General features: G+C 36.6%; 1 protein-coding gene across 1 annotated transcript in view; it reads right to left on the reverse strand.

Annotated features, from left to right (window-relative positions):
* The window catches only part of RYR2 (ryanodine receptor 2), a 721,218-nt gene that overhangs the window by 367,264 nt on the left and 333,118 nt on the right, over window positions 1-20,836 (reverse strand). Inside the window, exons 11-13 of the mRNA XM_060286446.1 lie at window positions 20,574-20,648; window positions 15,575-15,731; window positions 3,329-3,493 (exon numbers count right to left, since the gene is read on the reverse strand). Coding sequence (XP_060142429.1) covers window positions 3,329-3,493; window positions 15,575-15,731; window positions 20,574-20,648 — 397 coding nt within the window. The remainder of the gene's footprint in view (window positions 1-3,328; window positions 3,494-15,574; window positions 15,732-20,573; window positions 20,649-20,836) is intronic.

Below are 20,836 nucleotides of genomic sequence, written 5' to 3' on the forward strand. Positions count from 1 at the left end.
TAATGAACCTTCAAAGAAATGATACTCTTCATGGTAGACTAGTCAGTGAACTACGACCACTGCCTATTTTTATATAGCCTGTGAGCTATGAATGGTCTACAATTTTAATGGCTGAAAAAAGACCAAGAAAAGAATATTTCATGAAACCTGAAAACTGTATGAAATTCAAATTTCAGTACCCATAAACAAAGAAAAATTAATATATAAATTTCATATATAAAGTGAATATATATGATAATTCTAGATAAATTCTAAATGAAACATAAATAGAATCTAATAAGATTTCAAAAGAATAATAAACTAGGTCAAACTGGGTTTAGTCTAGGAATGTAAGGATTCTTCAATATCATGATGTCTATTAACCTATTTATCAACAAAGTAAAAGACACTAAAACATGATTTTTTTCTCTCTTCAACGGATAAAATTTAGCAATCATTGCTAATTTTTTAAAAAGTCAGATAAAATAGAAATAGCAGGATATTATTTAAATATATAAACTATTTCAATTGTCCACAGGATGCAAGAAGGCATAACTTCTGTGAAAATTCGCAATAAGAAGTCATACTGGGATGAACAACCAGAATAGATGAAAAGACAGCAAGCTGAGATAAAAAGTGACCTGGGTGAGATCACGAAAAAGACAAGAAAACTAAAATTTCAAAGACATGGAAAGACATTAAGGAACAGAACCGCATCAAAGAAAACAAAGTGAGTGATTTGGGGGACACATTTGAGAAGCAAAATGCAGAGACTGGGTAAGAACAACAGGAATGCCAAAGGGGAAGACAGCTGACCTGGAGGAGACAGACTAGCTGTGCTCCTGAGAAAGAAATTACAACTGTAAGAAAAGGAGGCCAAAGATACGCTGCACAATTCTCCTGTCAGTTTTAAAAGACCTACGTGTGCTGATTAAAAATCCTTGGTGACACAGACATAGAGAACAGACTTGTGGTTGCCAAGGGGGAGAGGGGGTGGGGAAGGGATTGATTGGGAGTTTGGGGTTAGCAGATGCAAACTACTATACAGAGAATGGATAAACAACAAGGTCCTACTGTTGAGCACAGGGAACTATATTCAATAACCTTAAAGAAAAATGTATGTATATGTGTAACTGAATCACTTTGCTGTACACCAGAAACAAACACAAAATTGTAAATCAACTATACTTCAATAAAATAAATTTTAGAAAATCCTAGGTGACAGATGCATTTCATAATTCAGAGTTTTCAGGGTTTTTTTTTTAATGTAATACAATGTATAAACTGTACATGTGGAACACCCAGTATGGTACGTGCATCACTGCATAATCAATGAATTTATATTTCTGCAGCAAAACATGAATACCCACACTAAGCAGGATACATAAAACCTATGAAAAGTGATTCAGACATTTTTTTAGCTAACCAAGGTTTTACTCATATGAAACAACAACAGAAAGTCAGTTTCAAATATGTAACGATTTGGCGAATATACCACACATGCTTTTCTCGAAAAATAAAATGATTTGAAGATACTAGCTAACTGGGAAGTGTATAAACATTAGGAGATCTAGACTGAGAAGTCCTCACCTGTCATGACCACACTGAGGTCTCTCGATAAAGATTTAATATAACAGATGGTTCTAGAAGTAGTAATACATTTACAGTAGAGATTGTGTTAGATTATCTCTTCTATGGCCTATAAAGTCTGTTTCACATGTTACTTTACTAATGGAAATAAGACTGGTTAGCTTCTCAACACCCCTGTCAAATTCTTCTATAAAGCAAGCTCTTTGTTAGCCTATGATGCAGAATGTAAGTCCCACTCTGACTTTAATCCATGGTTAAGGAATAAGAGAGTGGAGTAATAATAATGACAACAGGGTGAGGGATAAATGAAATGAGTGGAGAGCACTGAAAATGTTGAAGGTGACCGATGGATGGATACACAGGGTCCATTGTACCCTTTTTGCATATATTTGAATTTCCATGATAAAAAGTTAAAAACAGCGAGGCTCAGTCGTGGGACAGAATGAACGCTATACAAATACTGAATACAAACACATTTAAATTTATGAGCCTAGATCAAAGACCCCAAAGACAAGCAATCATATTATAACGATTATAAGGGTCTGTGGCAGAGTTGTCCCAGGCTCTCCATCCGAAGCTCTGAGGAAGGTGGTACAGGGATGCACTTAAGCCCAACTCCATCAAAGCAGGATTAGCTTCCCACTCCACTAATATCAGCACTGGTCACTCTAAAAAGATAGCAATAACCTTGAACAATCCATACTGGAATGTGTATATGTTACGATGAGGAAATCTACTGAAAATAAACATTTCTTCCCCACTACTTCCCTTCCAAGGTCTATTATAGAAATAACAGTTATCCCATTATCTGATTCTGTGTACTGTTACATGGCGGTGTAAAAACATGAAATGTGAACAATCTAGTATCAATGCTATGTACTTGCCATAAAGAAGCTCACAAATTAGAGAGGGAGAGAGAGATGTAGCCTAGTAAATAAAATAGCACAGAGAGTGTATATAAAATTTAATAATATACAAATATTATGAGAACGCAAAGGAGGGTGTACTAGATGAACTTAGATAGGAAGAACATCTAAGATCATCTTTAAACTTAACCCCTGGGGGATAGATAGGAATTGGGTGGAGGAAAAAAAGAAATTTAAAAGGGCATTCCAAACAGAGGAGATGGTATGTGCAAAGGCGCAGATGTGGAAAAGCCACGTTTCTTTGAGGCATTGGAAGGAATGTGCTGTAAGTGGCTGGTGTGCTGGGGAACCTGAAGACACCCAGAGACTGGACAAAGAATAGGAGAATGGGGCAGAGACAGATGGGAGGCAGGTCAGAGAGGGCGTCACATACTATCAAAAGGCGTTAACTGTCTTGTAAGCGATGGGATATCAGTGAAGGACTCAGAGGTGAGTGTATGAGCACGTCTGCAAATGAGTTTGGGGAATAAAAGAAACGAAACTCACAAACACTAAACATTTATACGCATGAGCATTATTGAGCATTGTAAAAAAGATACTGTACACACAATCCCAGCAGCATCACAGAGGACACGGTGAATTAGGCAGACCAAGCTAGGATCCAGAAAAGAGTAGCGTATTCCTTCACCTAGTATTTAAATCAGTGATATAACAGCCAGCGCTGTTCACTTACAAAAACCAGAGAGTTTATTAGGGTGGGACTGGACCTCTAGCATGTAAATTACAAACATTAGCAGGTGGCAGACAGGGTTAGCTGCTTCTTTTTGTCGTGCATTTGTGTTTTTCGTTCATTAATAACGACTGCCATAAATACTGTTTTGCAATACTCTTACCTTACGTTGTATGGAACCCATTCTCACAGATTTCACATCCACAGACTGGTAAGTTAGCCACAAGCCCGTGTTGATATGCTGTATATAGCACACTGAGTCTCCATATTTTATTTCAGAGGTTCCCATGCCATCAACTTCTTTCCTCACCCCTACATCCAATTTTTCCTAAGAGAGAGAGAAAAAAAAAAGATAAGAAAAGATTTTAAAAATACAGCTTATATCGAAAAAACGTTGCCTTGTTGTAAATAATGTTCTTTGAAAAATGCAACTCTCTGCCATCCTCTGAAATAATAATGGTCAAATGTTCCATGCTAGCAGTTCAACCTCTACTGGAAACTGAAGTAGGAGATTGCAGAGATAAATAACATATTCCTGAATTATTCATACTGGCAGAAAATTATTTTGGCCATAACACAAAATTTTATATTGCTTCATGGCAAACTCCAAACCAGAGATCTTAAAATCAGTAATTTAGGCTTCATATTCTTTCCAGATTATTATTTTTGTGATTGATGACTAAGAGCATAGGATTGAGGGACAGAAAAGTCAATTTTGAGTCCAATCTCTGCCACTTATTCCGTCTGTGACCTTAGGATAAGTTAATTAAACGTTTTAAGCCTCCGTTTTCTCATCTGTAAATACAGCTAACAAGAGACTCTCCCCCAGAGTATCGGAAAACATGAGATAATGAATGCAAAGTTCTCAGCACAGTGCCTGAGATAAAATAAACACTTCAATAAATTCTAATGATTTTGACCATGAAAATGGTATTGATAATGGTGATGATGATTTCCTTCTTAATAAGGATGTCAGACATAATGATGATTTCTTGCAAACTAATCAAGGCTATAATTCAGTTTCAACTACTTGCAGTTTCTAACTCGGACCACAGAGGTATTCACTCCTAAAGGGCTGCCATGCTAAGCTCCCTATGCTATGAAGAAGCAATCAGTCCTCTGATACCAACTAAATGTTTCTTTTAAATCCCTATTTATTTTTTATAAAATTATTTATTTATTTTTGGCTGTGTTGGGTCTTTGTTGCTGCATGCGGGCTTTCTCTAGTTGCGGCGAGCGGGGGCTACTCTTCGTTGCGGTGCACAGGCTTCTCATTGCGGTGGCTTCTCTTGTTGCAGAGCACGGGCTCTAGGCGCACGAGCCTCAGCAGTTGTGGCACGTGGGCTCAGTAGTTGTGGCTCACAGGCTCTAGAGTGCAGGCTCAGTAGTTGTGGTGCACGGGCTTAGCTGCTCTGCGGCTTGTGGGGTCTTCGCAGACCAGGGCTCGAACCCGTGTCCCCTGCATTGGCAGGCGGATTCTTAACCATTGCGCCGCCAGGGAAGCCCCTAAATCCCCATTTATTTTAATGCTTCTTCCTTCAATTTTCCCTCCATGCTTCATTCTGATCTTTAAGAACTCATTATGTCTTGAATTTCTGTAGAGTTCTTAAAATAACAGCAAAAAAAAAAAAAAAAACCCTAATGTTCTTTTGGTTACAATACCTCCTTTTGTGGTTTCTTATTCTTCTCCTTGTTAAATTTACTAAGTTTTGTCTATTTCTTTGGCTATTTGACTGTCGTGTGAAGTTAGTACCAGTTACACAAATGTTTTTGAAGATTAGGTTGGAATAAATTTTATGTCTGTTACACAAAAAGGAACAATTCAAGTAAAACAGCTTTTTTTATTTCTCATGGTATTATTGCACCATACTAATAGTTCGCAACTCCAAAATAATTACGGACACTCTGCCAACAATTGAAAATTAAAATTGAAATGAGTTGCAATTCTTAATGCAAAAAGGGTCAAGGTCATATAAGAAAGTAAATGCAATTATGAGTTAAGCTGATTTGACCATTAAGCAAATAACTTGAAACACTATTCTAAGAATCTGCAATAAAACAGATACCAAACCACGCCAATTTCATTCTATCAAACCAGACAAACTACTAATCTACTTATACCAAGCCTATAAATAGGAAAATTAAATTCTAGGGAAAATATAGAACAATGCAATTATCTCCTCAAAATAAAACAAGGGGCCTGAAACATTCTTTCTGTTTGTCTTTTATCCCAGGAAATGAGTACGTAGTCTATTTATAGGCTTGTGGACTGTGCTCTGAGAAGCCTCAGTTACTAAGTGCAAAGGTATGCTGTGTTTGCTTTTTACTGAAGTAGTTCACATCTCTCTCTGGATTAGAAATTTTAATTGTGAAACTTCATGATGACCAGGTTTTCATAACTACTCTGATCCTCAACTCAGGGAAGAGCTGCTAAAATGACATTAGAGAAGAACAAAAGAAGTGTGATTATTTGCTGAAGAAACACGAATAAAGGCCAGTCATGCTCTTTCCCTCTTTTATTTCCTATCATTTTCTGTAGCTCAGGCTTAGGAGAAATTCAGGTGAAAATCATCTAGATGCTGTGACCAACCACCAAGTCAAGAAAACGTGACAGCAGGTAGAAGCTTCTAACAGATAATTAGTCTGTATTACTAGAAATAAAGTGTCCAGCTTAGGCGAATAGTGATCTTTCTAAAACCCATCTTAGCTACCCTATATCTAAATTAGTGGCCTTTAATTTCAGCATCGCTTTGATTTATTTTATAAATCATCTAGATTTGTTTTTCTTTTGAGTTATTCTGGCTTTGGGAAATGACGGCGTGGTTTAGTTGGGCTAATCCTCCCACAGATAACAGAAAATTTGGAAAAAATATTTTTCAGAATCTACTGGAAGGCACTTAAGAGGGACCAAAAGCAGAGAGAAAGTGAACAGCAGACTTCTCTCCAAAGACAGAGCACCCAAGTGATTTGTAAAAAGCAGTCTTTGCCTTGGGGCATGGCCCGCCCAATCTGCCTGGAGCTCAGGCAGAAAAAAGCTGCTGCCCTTTTGATACTTGAGGCATCAGAGGACACAGTTTGGGGCTCACAGGCAGACAGAAAATTAGATAAGCTAAATCCTGGATAAGAAAAGTAGCCACAAAATCTGTTCATAAAATTTGCCCCAGGGACTTCCCTGGTGGCGCAGTGGTTAAGAATCCGCCTGCCAATGCACAGGACACGGGTTCGAGCCCTGGTCCGGGAAGATTCCACATGCTGAGGAGTAACTAAGCCCGTGCGCCGCAGCTACCGAGCATGCACTCTAGAGCCCGCGTGCTGCAACTACTGAAGCCTGAGCGCCTAGAGCTCGTGCTCCGCAACAAGAAGCCACCGCAATGAGAAGCCACCGCAACAAGAAGCCCATGCACTACAAAGAAGAGTAGCCCCCGATCGCCGTAACTAGAGAAAGCCTGCGTGCAGCAACGAAGATCCAATGCAGCCAAAAATAAATAAAATTAAAAAAAAAATTGCTGACCACTATACTATGCATGCTCAGGGGAGGCCCAGTTAATGGCAGCAGCTAGGAACCGAAATAACTGAGTACAAATAAGTAGTACAAGCAACAGCCTACTGCCAAAGAGAGAAAGAAACCAGAGTCTCACTCGAGCAAGGTTTACTGCCTGCCAAAACCACAGTCACTCTTCAGAGAAAAAAACAAAACAAAACACAAAACTACTCCCAATCCTAGCCTTCAAACAATCCTACTCACGAATGCTTGGCAAATCTAATTTTCAACCGAGCATCAAAATGCTTCCAGAAGTAAAAAAGATCAGTCTGAAAAATAATAAGTGATATTTTGGCATTGGGTACACCAAACTGGCTCGTGACTAAGTCAAAACTACTTCTGAACAACTGTCTTCGTTAAATGATGCATACGCGTTGGATAAAGTAGACTCATGAAGAAATTTAAACTAGTCCCATAGGATTATGTGTTTATTATATGGACACGGTGGTTCAAAGAGTCTTCTAGCATTCATTGAAATCTTCCTTCAATGTCTCCAAATTGTTCTGTCAAGTGGCTGATAGGAAGAAAACAAAGGCCTTTATCCTTAGATGATGGAGTGTTTCTTTGGGTAATAGCCAGTTCTCCTTAAGACAAATAATGGCTGAAGTCAGGAGAGTTAAAAGGTCAAAACATTTTTATTTATTTGCTTCTTTATGGGGCCACACTTTGGCACAGAATAGTTGGTCACTGTGAAATATGAGTCTAAAAATGCTACAGGGTCAGAGAAATTGCTGGGACTGACAGACCAGGCCAAGCTTAGCCCATCCAGGGCAGAGCTGCAAAAAAAAACAGACAGCTTGCTTTAGCCCTGGTGTTCAGAAACCTCATGAGGAGACACTCTGGTGGGTGAGTTTGTGGCCAGAAGGGCTTTAAAACTTTTCTTGTATTGGAAGGTGCCAGCAGCTTTTGCCAGGGAAAAGCTCTTTGCAGGAAAGAGCTCTCTACAGGGGGCCCCTCTGTCTTGTCACTAACCTTACACCAGGTACCCCCCACGCTCTACTCATCTCCGGCCCTAGCACCCCTTTCACATCGTTTGACCACACAATACCTTGCCTAATCCGTTGGTTCTTTCCATAGATCAAAGAAGTAGAAATGAAGAATAAGTAATTAACAGATGACCAGATCTCTTCCCTAGCTTCCGCGTCAGTAACCTCGCCAACAAACTGTGTGAACAAGACAGTATCCCAAGAAAGACCACGAGGAATCAACAAGCCTGCACACACGCCTGCACGCAGTGGGGCATGGCGACGACTCTGACCCCCTATCTCAATGATTCACTGAGATGACTTCCCTGTTTCCCTTTAAACGCTTCCATGGTTGAGCAGAATCTTCAGAGGTAGTTTTTGGGGGACACTGAGTCCACCATCTCCCCAGACTGTCAGCATTCTGATTAAAGGCAAGTTTCCTTTCTATCAGCATTTGTGAGTATCGATTTTGTAAGCAGCGAGCAGCTGGACCTGATTCAGTAATGGAGGGTCTTTGAGGGGCTTCCATGGGGCAGTGAAACAAGGTCACAGAGCCTTAGGTGAAGCCCTCTCATATCTTGTACTAACCTTCCCTCCTCTGGAGTGTGGGCAGAGCCAACGAATATGTTGGGACATCACTCCTGCAATGAGGTTATGTTATATGGCAAAGGTGAGAAGATCTTGGAGATGTAATTAAGGTCCCTATGCAATTGACTTTGAGCAAATAAAATGGGAGTTTCTCCTGGGTGAGTCATACTTCATCAGGTGAGGTCTTTAAGGAGGGTTTAGGCTCTCCCTGAGCTCAGCGACTACAAACAGTCCATCCCATGGGTTCCATTCTGCTTACAATCTTCCTTTCCAGGCCACTTGCACTATGGACTCCAGGCTTACTCAGCCAGCTTCATAATCTCAGAAAGCGGGTCCAGGTAACACATCCCTTCGTGTATATGTATCCCATGCTGGCTCTACCTCTCGTTAAACTCTGACCCATACACCTCATCTTTTTTTCATTTTTGTTTTTTGTTGGTTTTTTTTTTCATTTTTAAGGACACTCATGGCTTTCTAATTTTACAAGCAATACATGTTCACTGCAGACAACGAAAGATACCTAAAAGTATAAAGTAAAAATTAATGATCACCCATAGCCCATCCCTCCCAGAGATACCCATCATTAGCATCTTGATGCATTTCCTCCCAGTATCTCCATTTTCTAAAAAATTGAAGTATAATTGGCTTACAACACTATGTTAGTCCAGGTATACCACACAGTGATTCAATATTGCTATACATTACAAAACCGTCACCATGATGTCTAGCTACCATCTGTCACCAAAGATACTACAATATTATTAGCTATATTCCCCATGCTGCACATATCATCCCCGTGACTTATTTATTTGTAACTGTAAGTTTTTACCTCTTAGTCTCCCTAACTTGTATCTTAAACATTTTTTGAGCCAAGAATAAAAATCTCAAGTAAAACAACATACTAAAACTATGTCCTAAAAATATTTTGTTCTTTCTATTTTTGCCATGTGCTCCATAATCCTTGTAATCTCATTGGCAGTCTTATTTGAGGTTGGTATTCCATCATTTCAGCAGCAAAAGGTTTCTATTCATGGGGCGTGAGAGGGAAAAAACTGGAGGAAGTCACCCACAGAGGAATATTTTTAGGGCATTTTAAGTTTAAAAAAATGACATCTTGGGGGTAGTATAATACGTGGGTGATTGGCAAGACCTACCTTATGATGAAAACTGACATTTCAACACACTAACGTAATGGTTAAAAATTCTAGGAGTAGAGAAAGTGAAGAATAGGTCTAAGAAAATCTGCATGAATCGAATTCTTCATGATATAAAATGTTTTTTCAAGAAAAGACCAGCATAAGCATTTTGCAATATATATGTGCATCAAATCATCACATAGTACACCTTAATTTCATACATTATTAAATGTCAATTATATCACAATAAAGCTAGGGGAAAAAAGAGGACCAACATCAGTGATCTTATAAACTGTCTTCCACTTTATTCTGTTTATTCTGAATATATACAGTCATCAACAACTGTTGATTATTCTGCAAATCCTGAATTTGAGATGAGATTGGCTAGTGAGTGTTCACGTTAGTGCAAAGATATCCCAATGACAATCAAAACAATTGCTCCTTATATTAACTAGTAGAACAGGTTTTTAAAGCCATTCTCATAATTTTAAGTAAGAATGATCTTAATGATTTGTAAAAAAAAAAAAAAGGTATGCTTCAAGAATATATTTTCAAAACAGTCTCACACAATCATAGGTAAGGGAATGCTACTGTAAATGTAAGAGTTCTTTTTTTTTTGAGTTTGACTTTTTTTTAGGTTGAATTTTTGAATTTTATTTTATTTATTTTTGTATTTATTTTTGTATACAGCAGGTTCTTATCCATTTTATACACTAATATGTCAATCCCAATTTTAAAAGTTAAACTTTTCATCAGTAATGAGAACTTGATTTGCAACACAGTAATTATGTCAATCAATAGTCATTTATTAATTGTATACTCAAAATATACCAAAATTGAAGAAATATCTTACACACACAAGTCTTTGCCTTCCAGAAATATAAGTACTCATTATTTTCACTGGAAACAGTATAGCAAAGATACATAAAGATATGGCAAGCATTTTCAACTTGTCAGTGGCACTAAGGGGAAAAAAAAAAGAATCAAATATACCTTTATGTAAATCTGATTATTTATTTCAAAGACCAGGGGCCATGACCAAATGTGATGATTAACAAAAGGATGAAAGAAACTGTTGAGCTATACTATCTTCTCCAAAATGTTGACAGTATAAAAACTATTTTATTTTTAAAACATACAATTTCATCTATAATTAAGGACTGCACTTTTATTCTAGTTTAGTTAGTTCTAAGTTCAATGCTTTTTTATTACATAATTGTACTTTTCATAATTTTTAATTTTAATAATTAGCCCTATTAGTATCAAAATATGTATTATATTTGTTAAAAACTGAAATACACACACAATACAGTTGTTTCTGAGTGATGGATAGTACATGATTTTAATTTTCCTCTTAACTCATTTTTGCAGTATTCCCTTTTAAAATCCTCTAAAATGACTATACATTACATATAATGAAAAAGTAATTTTAGAAAGAAAGTATAGAGTTACTATCTTGACTTCATAGGAAACACTTTATTACCTACTCTGTCAGTGATTTTAAAATGAAAATTCTTTGATTTTAAAATTAAGATGCCCTCCAAAATCTAAAAATATAGTTGTCATGATCCAGCACTCCCACTCCTGGGCATATATCCAGAAAAAACTCTAATTCAGAAAAATACATGCACCCCTATGTTCACAGTAGTAATATTCAAAATAGTCAAGACATGGAAACAACCTAAATGTCCATCAACAGATGAATGGATAAAGAGGATGTGGTACATATATACAATGGAATACTACTCAGCCATAAAAAAGAATACATGCTATTTGCAGCAACATGGATGGACATAGAGATTATCATACTAAGTGAAGTAAGTCAGAAAGAGAAAGACAAATACCATATGATATCACTTATATATGGAATCTAAAATCTGACACAAATGAACTTATTTACGAAACAGAAACAGACTTACAGACATAGAGAACAGACTTGTGGTTGCCAAGGGGGAGGGGATGGGGAAGGGATCAACTATACTTCAATAAAATAAATTAAAGAAAATAAAAACTAAAAATAAAATGTTTTCCTGGATTTCACTTCCACCTTCACGACTCTCAACCATGTTATATACAATTATCACAGTGGTAACTGACAGTGGGTTATTAACAAGCTGTGTATTACAGTGGTTCCATAAACATGAGGTCCATGTAGACTAGTTTTAGAGAAACCAAACAGTTCATTAAAAGGCAATGTTGGAGAGCTTCCCTGGTGGCGCAGTGGTTAAGAACCCTCCTGCCAACGCAGGGGACACAGGCTCGAGCCCTGGTCCGGAAGATCCCACATGCCACGGAGCAACTAAGCCCGTGCACCACAACTACTGAGCCTGTGCTCCACAGCTACTGAAGCCCTCGTGCCTAGAGCCCATGCTCCGCAACGAGAAGCCACTGCAATGAGAAGGCCGCGCACCACAACGAAGAGTAGCCCTGCTCGATGCAACTAGAGAAATACTTAACGCAGCAACGAAGACCCAACGAAGCCAAAAGTAAATACATTTATTTTTTAAAAAAAGGCAATGTTGGAATCCTAGGTCTCTGTACTTTCAGTGTAACCTATGACATTACACAATCACCAAAAGCCAGAAACAGAACCTCTGAGCAGAGACCACAGAAGGAGCTGGTCAGTAAAAATTCTTCAAATGCAAACTATACTCTAATACTGACAGAACATAAGCAGAGATATTTGGGGGGAAATGTTTCAAAAACTAATGCTTTGGGCAAGAACCGTTATCAAGAGATTTTGAAAATAGTCATAGCTTTTGAGTCAGTATTTCTGTTTCTAGGTCTAGCCCTAAGAAATAAATATAAACTGTGCACAAAACTTATGTCCAAGTATATCAGTACAATGGATGAATTTTTTAACTGATTTTTTTGTTACAAAGGAAAAATGGCTATAATAATAGGCAAAATAATCCAGAGATTTTTTTTTTAAAGTTAAAGAAAATGCTTTCCCCTTGCACTCATACACCTTCCATTTTGATCTTTCTTTTTATTAGTTTTATTTTTTTTTTATATTTTATTGAAGTATAGTTGATTTACAATGTTGTTAATTTCTGCTGTATAGCAAAATGATTCAGTTATACATACACACACACACACACACATTCTTTTTCATGTTCTTTTCCATTATGGTTTAATCACAGGATATTGAATATAGTTCCCTGTGCTATACAGTAGGACCTTGTTGTTTATCCATTCTCTATATAATAGTTTGCATCTGCTAATCCCAAACTCCCAATCCTTCCCTCTCCCACCCCCCACCCCCATTTTCATCTTTCTAAAGCAGCCAAAGTTAAAAGATTAGTGTAGATTCTTCCACATCTAATATATAATCATATATAAACACACACACATGGATCTTTTTCTTAAGTAAAAAAATAAGATTTTTAAATTGCATTACAATTTTTTTTCTTCACTCAACAATATTATGATGGGTATCTTTCCAGATCAATATATTCTGATAGCTAATACCACTTAGCTATCAAGTCTATTCGTTAAACATTTGAGTCTACCAATTTTTTGCCATGACAAAGAATGATAATGTGCACAGTTTAATTTTATTTCTGTAAGAAAACTCCTCTTATTAAAAATACATTTATATAGAAGACTGCTAGATCAGTGGCTGCATGTATGCAAGAAAGACATTTTTGAAATATGTTCATACTTGTCTCTTTTGCACTTACATTTCCATTGGAATGATCTAGCCCATTTTGCTAGAGGCATCCATTTACCTCCTGGAGAATAAGGATTGTCAAAGAGTGAATGAAAAGAGAAAGATCATGTATTCATCTTTCTATAGCAAAATAGGATTTTTGGAGACCATGGGAATATGATTGTTACAGAAATAATGAAAAGAGAAAGATGAACTCAGTATTCAGATTTCTCCAGCAACAGCAGGAACTAGGGAGACTACAGTTAGACAATGTTGTCAGGCACCTGCCCGGGAGGCCCTACATGAGGCCCTGGTGTACCTCCAGGCCCCTGGGGCAGCCCTGACAGCCTGGGGGTGAATAAATGACTAGCCAGTCCAGGGTTCCAGGCCTGGAAGTCAGGCCTGGTTACTGAAACCCACCCTGGCTAGTGGTTTGGAGCAGAGGTAACCTCATGTTCACTGGATCTTCTTCTGTGCTCAGCCAAGTGACATGGGCAAGTGGCTCATCTCTCCTGCCTTTAGTTTTTCCATCTGTAAAATGGGGATCCTGATTCTCAGAGAGATCAGTTACGGAGAATATTCAGCTCATTGGCAGACTTACAAGAAACACAGCATGGTAGCAATTATCATCTTTAAAAGGCCAAGAAATTAGGGAAGAAAGGGCCCTGCTTCCCAGTGCTGTCAACAAGCTTTAGGAGGGCACGCACTGTCAGCATGTTCCCAGCTCCGAGTCAAGGTCAAGTCAGCCCTTAAATATTCCTGGGTGAATAAATGTCCACTTCCCTTCTTTCACAAACCTCCCTTCTCTTCCACCACCGTACTTTAGTAAATTTTACTACAATAAAAATATTGTTTAGTGTTTGGCTTTTTACTGATAAATATCTTATTTGTTACTTGATTTTGGAGTTTTAAGAAAATATTATTTGACTTTTCACTGCTTCACTGGAAGCAATCAGAGCACCTTTCATTTTTCCTCTTTCTCTTCCAGTTTTTGTTAGACGTATTTTTCCTTTTTAAATGCCATATATTGAAATTTTTTCTAACATCTTTCATTGTGATATGGCTGTTCAGCTTTTTCTACTTCTTTGGGATTTTATTTTGGTAGATTATATTTTGCTGGGATGTCGTGCATTTCTTTTCACTTTTCCGATTTCCTACCATTAAGCTGTATGTCATTTTACGCTATCTTTTTTACTTGAAAAGGGCTTCCACCATCAGATAACTGATGCGTCTTTGGTGGGTTGAATTTTTTTTTCTTTCTGGACTGAGGTGTTATCAGTGGACAAACTAGCAAATTCCCACCACCCTGGTTAAAGTCTTGAGGAAGAAGCCCATCAGCGTCAAGTTTGTTCACAGTGTGATCAACTGTGCTTTCCAACTACAGACACAAGGAGCAACTAACTGCCCACCTGAGGTCCACCCAGGTACCCTCTCCAGAGCCCCGCTATAGGTCCCTACAACAAATTATAGATGCCAATCCTGTCTCAGATTATCCACTGGAGTTGACCAGCTTCGTCTGTTTTCACCATAAAGGATGGGGACCTACACTGGCTGTCTTTCCAGGAGATCTCGGGAGAATACATCAAATCAGAAGCATCTTCTACCATTCTGTGTCCTCCAAAGCAAGAAAACTGAGAGCGTGGCACTAGGGATGTAAACTGAGGCTGCTGTCTTTTTAGAGTTACTTCTGGTCTTGCTCAAACTTACCTTTATCTGTAACAGGGGTGTAAAGTTTTGCATCTCTGAGACAAAAAAAGCTAACCAGTAAGTTAATACCATTCCTATCATGATGCCCAAGTTTCACATTCTTCATTTAATTAAGGACAGAAATACACAATTATCACAAAAATGCACATAATCGATGCTTGGAATGTGTCAAATGAACAAGTGATTTTCAACTGTCCCTGAGATACTTCACTATTCAGGACATCTACTCTTTTCCTGAGGCATGGTTAGCAATCCACTGCACTGCGGGGTTGGTGAGTTACGAATCTTTCATGAGGTACTGCGTGGGCCTAGCTGTGCTACAGCACCAGCATTCCACCTTGACTTTGATGTGCATTTTTTCTTTTTCTATTCTACTCATCATCTAGTTCAGAGGGATTCTCATGAAAGATATTAAGTATTCTCTTAGAGGTTCTGTTCTTACAAATGATTCAAGAACGTAAGAAGAAAGGTCTGCATATAAGAGCATCTGTGTGAACGCTCTGGTGTGCCCATCACATTGCTATACGACAACAGCACAAGGTCTGTGCTTACTGCACTGTCAACACCTAAGAAAACTAAAAGGGGCTGGATGGATGTGCTACACGTAAATAACCAAAGAACTATAAGCCAGGTGCAACACCTGGGAAGGTGTTAGTGGTTTAGGAAATAGGCTTTACTGAAGAGGAAGGCTTCGAAGAGAAAATGGGAATTTGGAAATACATGTAAAACATACATCATTTCTTTTTGCATTTCTAACATCAAAGGAAATGCAGTAGGGATGTACTTAAAGGAAATCGAAAATTATACATTTCTGTCTTACCTTGGAAGATCGGAAGGTAAATGCTGTTGATTTGACATCAGCTTTTTCTTTGTCCATGAGTAGAAGGCTTTTGTCTTCCATGAGGCTCAAGTATTTTCCTGTTGTGACATGGCGTAGTCGGAAAGGCTGGCCCCATCTTATGTGGCTTCCACTCCACCTAGCAAAAACAGTTAAGACTTGATCCAATAGCAAACACAATGACAGGAGAAACAGCAATTAAAATGTATGTGTCAGGCAATGAACAAAGGTGCTCTGCATACACTGTCTTCTTTAATGATCCCCCAAACCTTATGATGTTGGTGTTATTAATTTCGTATCACAAATAACAAAATGGTTATTCAGAATGATTAGGTAATATTCCATGTCACAGAGCTAACAGTAAGTAGAAGCAAAGTTTAACTCAAGATCTTCCGACATTAAATGTAATACCATCCACACCAAACACTACCCCATGCAAAGATGACCAAGAACTTGTGTTCCAGGTTAACCTCTAATCGCTAGTCACAGATACAGACACTATGAGTTTAAATGATACCTTAGCATTTACTAGTTATTTTCGGATTTGCACAGACTTGAAAACTAGTGATATCAGAGTCAATGCCTAATTATGATAAACTGGAACTCATATATATAAACTGAAGTATGTATTTATCTGAAAAAAGAAACCTCTTCCTATGCTTTAAATTTTAATAATGTGGAACAATTATGTCATTAAAAACCAATGAACAAGAAAGACAAACCAAGAATATAAATTCTAATAGAGTCAAGAGGAAAAACGGGAAAGCAAAATTGAATGCAACACAGAGAAAATATAAACTAAGATTGCAGAAGAAAGATAAAAAGCAAAGTTGTGATCATTAAAGTCTGCTTTTAAAAATAATGACTTTCAGATAGGGTAGAAAAGAAAAATTAAGATACAGACCACCCTTGCTTTGCACAGTACTGTGTTAACTGAAAGCCGTCATTATCAGAGCCTTGCCCTTACTACAGTACAGAGTGGAAAGAAGGTTCTGATAATGGTGACTTTCAGTTATGCTAGTGTGCAAAACGAGGACAGCCTCTTATCAATGATGTAAAATCAAATTTAAAAAATACAAATAAAAAGGATTGACCATGCATACAAAATCAAAAGAAAACAGTGATGGTAAAGCTGATAGTAGAGAAATTAGAATTCAAGGCAAAAAAGTATAAAGGGGACACTGTCGGGTCTTTTATAATGAGAAAGATATACTCTAAAAAGAATGTACTATGTTACGAAGCTTCACATGTCAATGGCAAACAGAAAATGAAACAAAAGAAACACAAGGATAATTTTTTAAAAGACAATTATAGTGGACGCTTTACCACTATGTAAGGAATCAAATAAATAAAAAGTAAAGGTATGGAGGATTTCAATATGACTTTATTAATTAATAAACCAGTTTTAATAAAGAAGCATTCTAAACTTTTATATTCTACAAATTAAGAACACTTTAAAAAGAATTCACCAATCTTAGTGAACTATAAGTCAATTTTATGCTGTTTTCCCAACCTGGATTTTTGACCTGAACTATTAGCCTGGAAAATTAACAGTAGAATGATATTGTAATAAGTTCATTTTTACATGGATATGTTTATAAAGACAATTACTTTGGAAAAGTCCTCCTACTAAATTAACAATCATGTACCAATAAACCCTGATAATAACACGGTATTGTCTTAAAAATGAAATTAAAGTTCATTTACCGACAACAGCATGTTAAAGCATTTCTAGTCTGGTAATAGTGTATACTTTTTACCAGAATTTCTATACGGTATTCTGGATACCATGTTCAAATCTATTTAATAGGGCTCATATACATAAGCACTCCTCTCAAGCCACTGTTAGAAATGGAATGAATCTGGCCAATCGTCAGCCAAACTTTCTGAAGTCTAAACACATTTTCTTTAGCTCACAGGTCCAGAAGAAAAGAGGAAAAGCCCAGGAGAATCAAGGGCAAGAAAATAATATTTCAGTAAAAACTGAAAATAGTTATAGTAAAGAAGTTATATAAAGCAGCTTCCTATGTTATTAGAAAACTGTTCCATATGTATTATCTATATTTACTTGTAATTATCTCAAAGAAATGAGGAGCATTTGGTCACCTGTCATGATATGTTAATTTTTTTAAAATTCGTAACACATAAGAAAGTGGAATTTTATTTAAAATACAAAATGCATATTTATAATTGCAGTGATCATGCCCATTACAGAAACGAACATATATCCTACTTACAGTGTTCTGACAACTTTGTACTGGGGTACAATACAGGAATGTGTTTTCTATTACATTTGACTCCCAAAATTAAAACTTACCTTGTTAAATTGTTCATAATACTGAAAAACTTTTGACAACACTAATGTTATATAAGTAAGCAATATAAAATATATAATTACTGGACTACATAAATTATAACAAATACATAGTTTGGGGCCTCATTGGAGGGAAAGAAAACATATGGTATCCCAAAGATTATAATACAAACATTGACCTTTGGAAATAAAGTTCTGTCATAAACATAAGCAGGATCTTTGACTATTACTTCCTAAGTAAAAAGAAAAATTATGTAGCCATTGCATATAATAACACATGCAAATTAAATGCAGTCTAATTTGTAAATTTACAGTGAAGCCAAAGTAGGTCAAAGATGCAACAAAATCTAAAAAAAAATTTTTTTTTAAATAGTTACATCTCTTACATATGAACCTCCTGCTTTCCTACTATAGATATACATCAAGGGTCATAGAGTAGAATCAAAACACCTCTCCTTAATTTTTTAAATGGCTGAAAAAGTCCCTGATCTGCCTTGGCTGTCAAGCCCCCTTGCTGTCATCTGGATTCTGAGAGGCACAGCTACAAACACACGGTGATAAAGTACCCCCTTTCATCTCCATTATTTGAAGAAGGCCCAGGTCCTTTCTATATATCAGTCAACCAAATTCAAAGTTAAAACAAACTCCAAACGTCCCCCTTTCAAACTTCAAACATTAGTCAACAGCAGGGGAACAGAATTAAGACCACGGGATAGAAACACGTGCTGAATAATGGGATTTATGTAATTGCAGTTCATCAACAACATTGTTGACAATAAAAAGGAACTCTTGTTGGGCTTTCAGGAGCTCTCATCCTTTTTTTTTTTTTTTAAACCTATAAATTGAGACAGATTTAGGTCCTGGTTTCCTCAAAAAAAAAAAAACAAAAAATCATTTCTTTAAGCATACAATTGTGAAGGGTAGGTAGATCTATAAATGTGAAAACACATCTGGAGTCTGTTTTTTAAAGGCAACAAAACTTCTCTAAATTTCACTTTTTTGGACTATTTCTCTAATTAAGCTGTCATTTTTATAATACACAAGGCAAATTATAAAAATACATGTATATATTTGAAATTCTTTTCCCTAAATTCTCTGAATAACTTATGAAGCACACAAAAGCTATGACTTTTCTTCCCTTTCCTTTATGTCATCTCTTCTTTGTCCATCACATTAAGAGGTGCACTTCCCATAAAATTTTACTTTTAAGTTCAATGTTTATCAAAAGTTTTAATATTTCAGTGCATTTGATCAACTATGACTTTATACAGAAGAAATTTAATATCATCAATTAATTAAGAATTAATGGGGTTAATATAGAAGCACTTTTTTAAAGTCACAGACTTATAATCACAGAAAATATAAAAGATAAATTTAATTTACATGCATTTTTTTTTGTTGAACAGGAGTATAACACAGTGAGCAGAAAAGTCTTTCAATCATAAAAAAAATTCCAATTGGGGTACTATTCTCTCATGGGAGAATAAAGGAAATATGATTTCAATGAGAAAGATGAGTAACATATAATTTTTTCACTGTTAAAGAGACCATGTTCAAGTATTTTTAAATAAACAAAGATGGGTATTAAATCACAGCAGAACTTAGAGACAATGGGATACTTTTATAAGAGTGGTGTAACCATTTTATCTTAAAATGTCACTACTTATAATACACTGTAAGTTATATTCTATGCATCTATTTAAACTGATGATGAAAAAATTTCTATGTCAAGCCTAACAATGATCAAAGAAATACAAAGTTTTTCGAAATCATTGTATGGGATATGTAAGCAAAACAAACAAAAAGACAAAAAACTGAAGACCACTGAACCATTTTAATCATCATTAGATAAGCATTAATCTCAAAATATCAGGTTGACAAAGACAGCTATTCCATAATAAGATAGTTCCCTACAGCCATCCATGAAGTCTGTTACCCTAAATCAATAATTTTTTAAAGTGTCATATAACAGGGAACATACATTGAAAACTTACTGATTTTTAGGTAAAGGACTAAAACTTCCAACCTTTTATTTTTAATTTAACTGATACTTAAATTCTATTTAAAATAGTTCAAAATGACACCTTTACCATCAGTATTGCATTTACATAAAGGAACTAAAAGTCAATCTCTGGACAGCTTTTTGAAGTCACCAGAAAAAAAAAGGTCATTGTTTCTATAATGAATACACAGTGACTTGTTTGCAATCCACATTTCTCACTCAGCTATCAAGCTATTTGTAAGTAAAGATAGTGACTGCCAGTTACGGCTGTCACATCTCACTCAGGTTCAAGTTTCCACTGTTTTACATGTGACTTTACAAGGTTAAACCCAGACCTGAAATGTGCGACAGGGTTGCAAACAACTTGTCCTGTCTCCAAACCTTACATCACTCTGCTCTGGGAACTCTTCCTGCCAGGAGATGCACAGACTGGGACAAGACAATATTATAAAATCAAATGAGGCTAAACGCAAAAGCAGATGGTATAAAATTGGTGCTTACTACCTGGTGAATGTAGGCTAGTGAAAGATAAATAAAGGCGGAAGGTAAAAGAGGAGAGACTCTCCACTTTCTCAGGGTTTCATTTGCTTGCTGGTTGTTAGCACAAGAGCACTCGAGGTACTTTGTACCCGGAGCGTCAGGCTGTATTTAGAAGTTCTACTTACGCAACTCTTAGCGTCTCTAGTCTCCACAGGGAACGTGCGTGAACAGATACAGCACCACCTTCGTAATGAACAGTTCTGTTAAAAGAAATAAAAAGCCCAATTTTAACGTTGCATTCTTGGACTCAATTTTCCGAGCCAATTCAAAGAGAAAAGTAAATGGGAAGGCTTTGGAGAAACAGTAAAAGCTACTTTTTGGTAGGAGACAATATAACTGGAAATAAAAATAACAACAGTGACCTGAACAAACATTTGATTTAAACACA

The sequence above is a fragment of the Globicephala melas genome, chromosome 16 (assembly GCF_963455315.2).
Source record: "Globicephala melas chromosome 16, mGloMel1.2, whole genome shotgun sequence".
NCBI classification, from domain to species: domain Eukaryota; kingdom Metazoa; phylum Chordata; class Mammalia; order Artiodactyla; family Delphinidae; genus Globicephala; species Globicephala melas.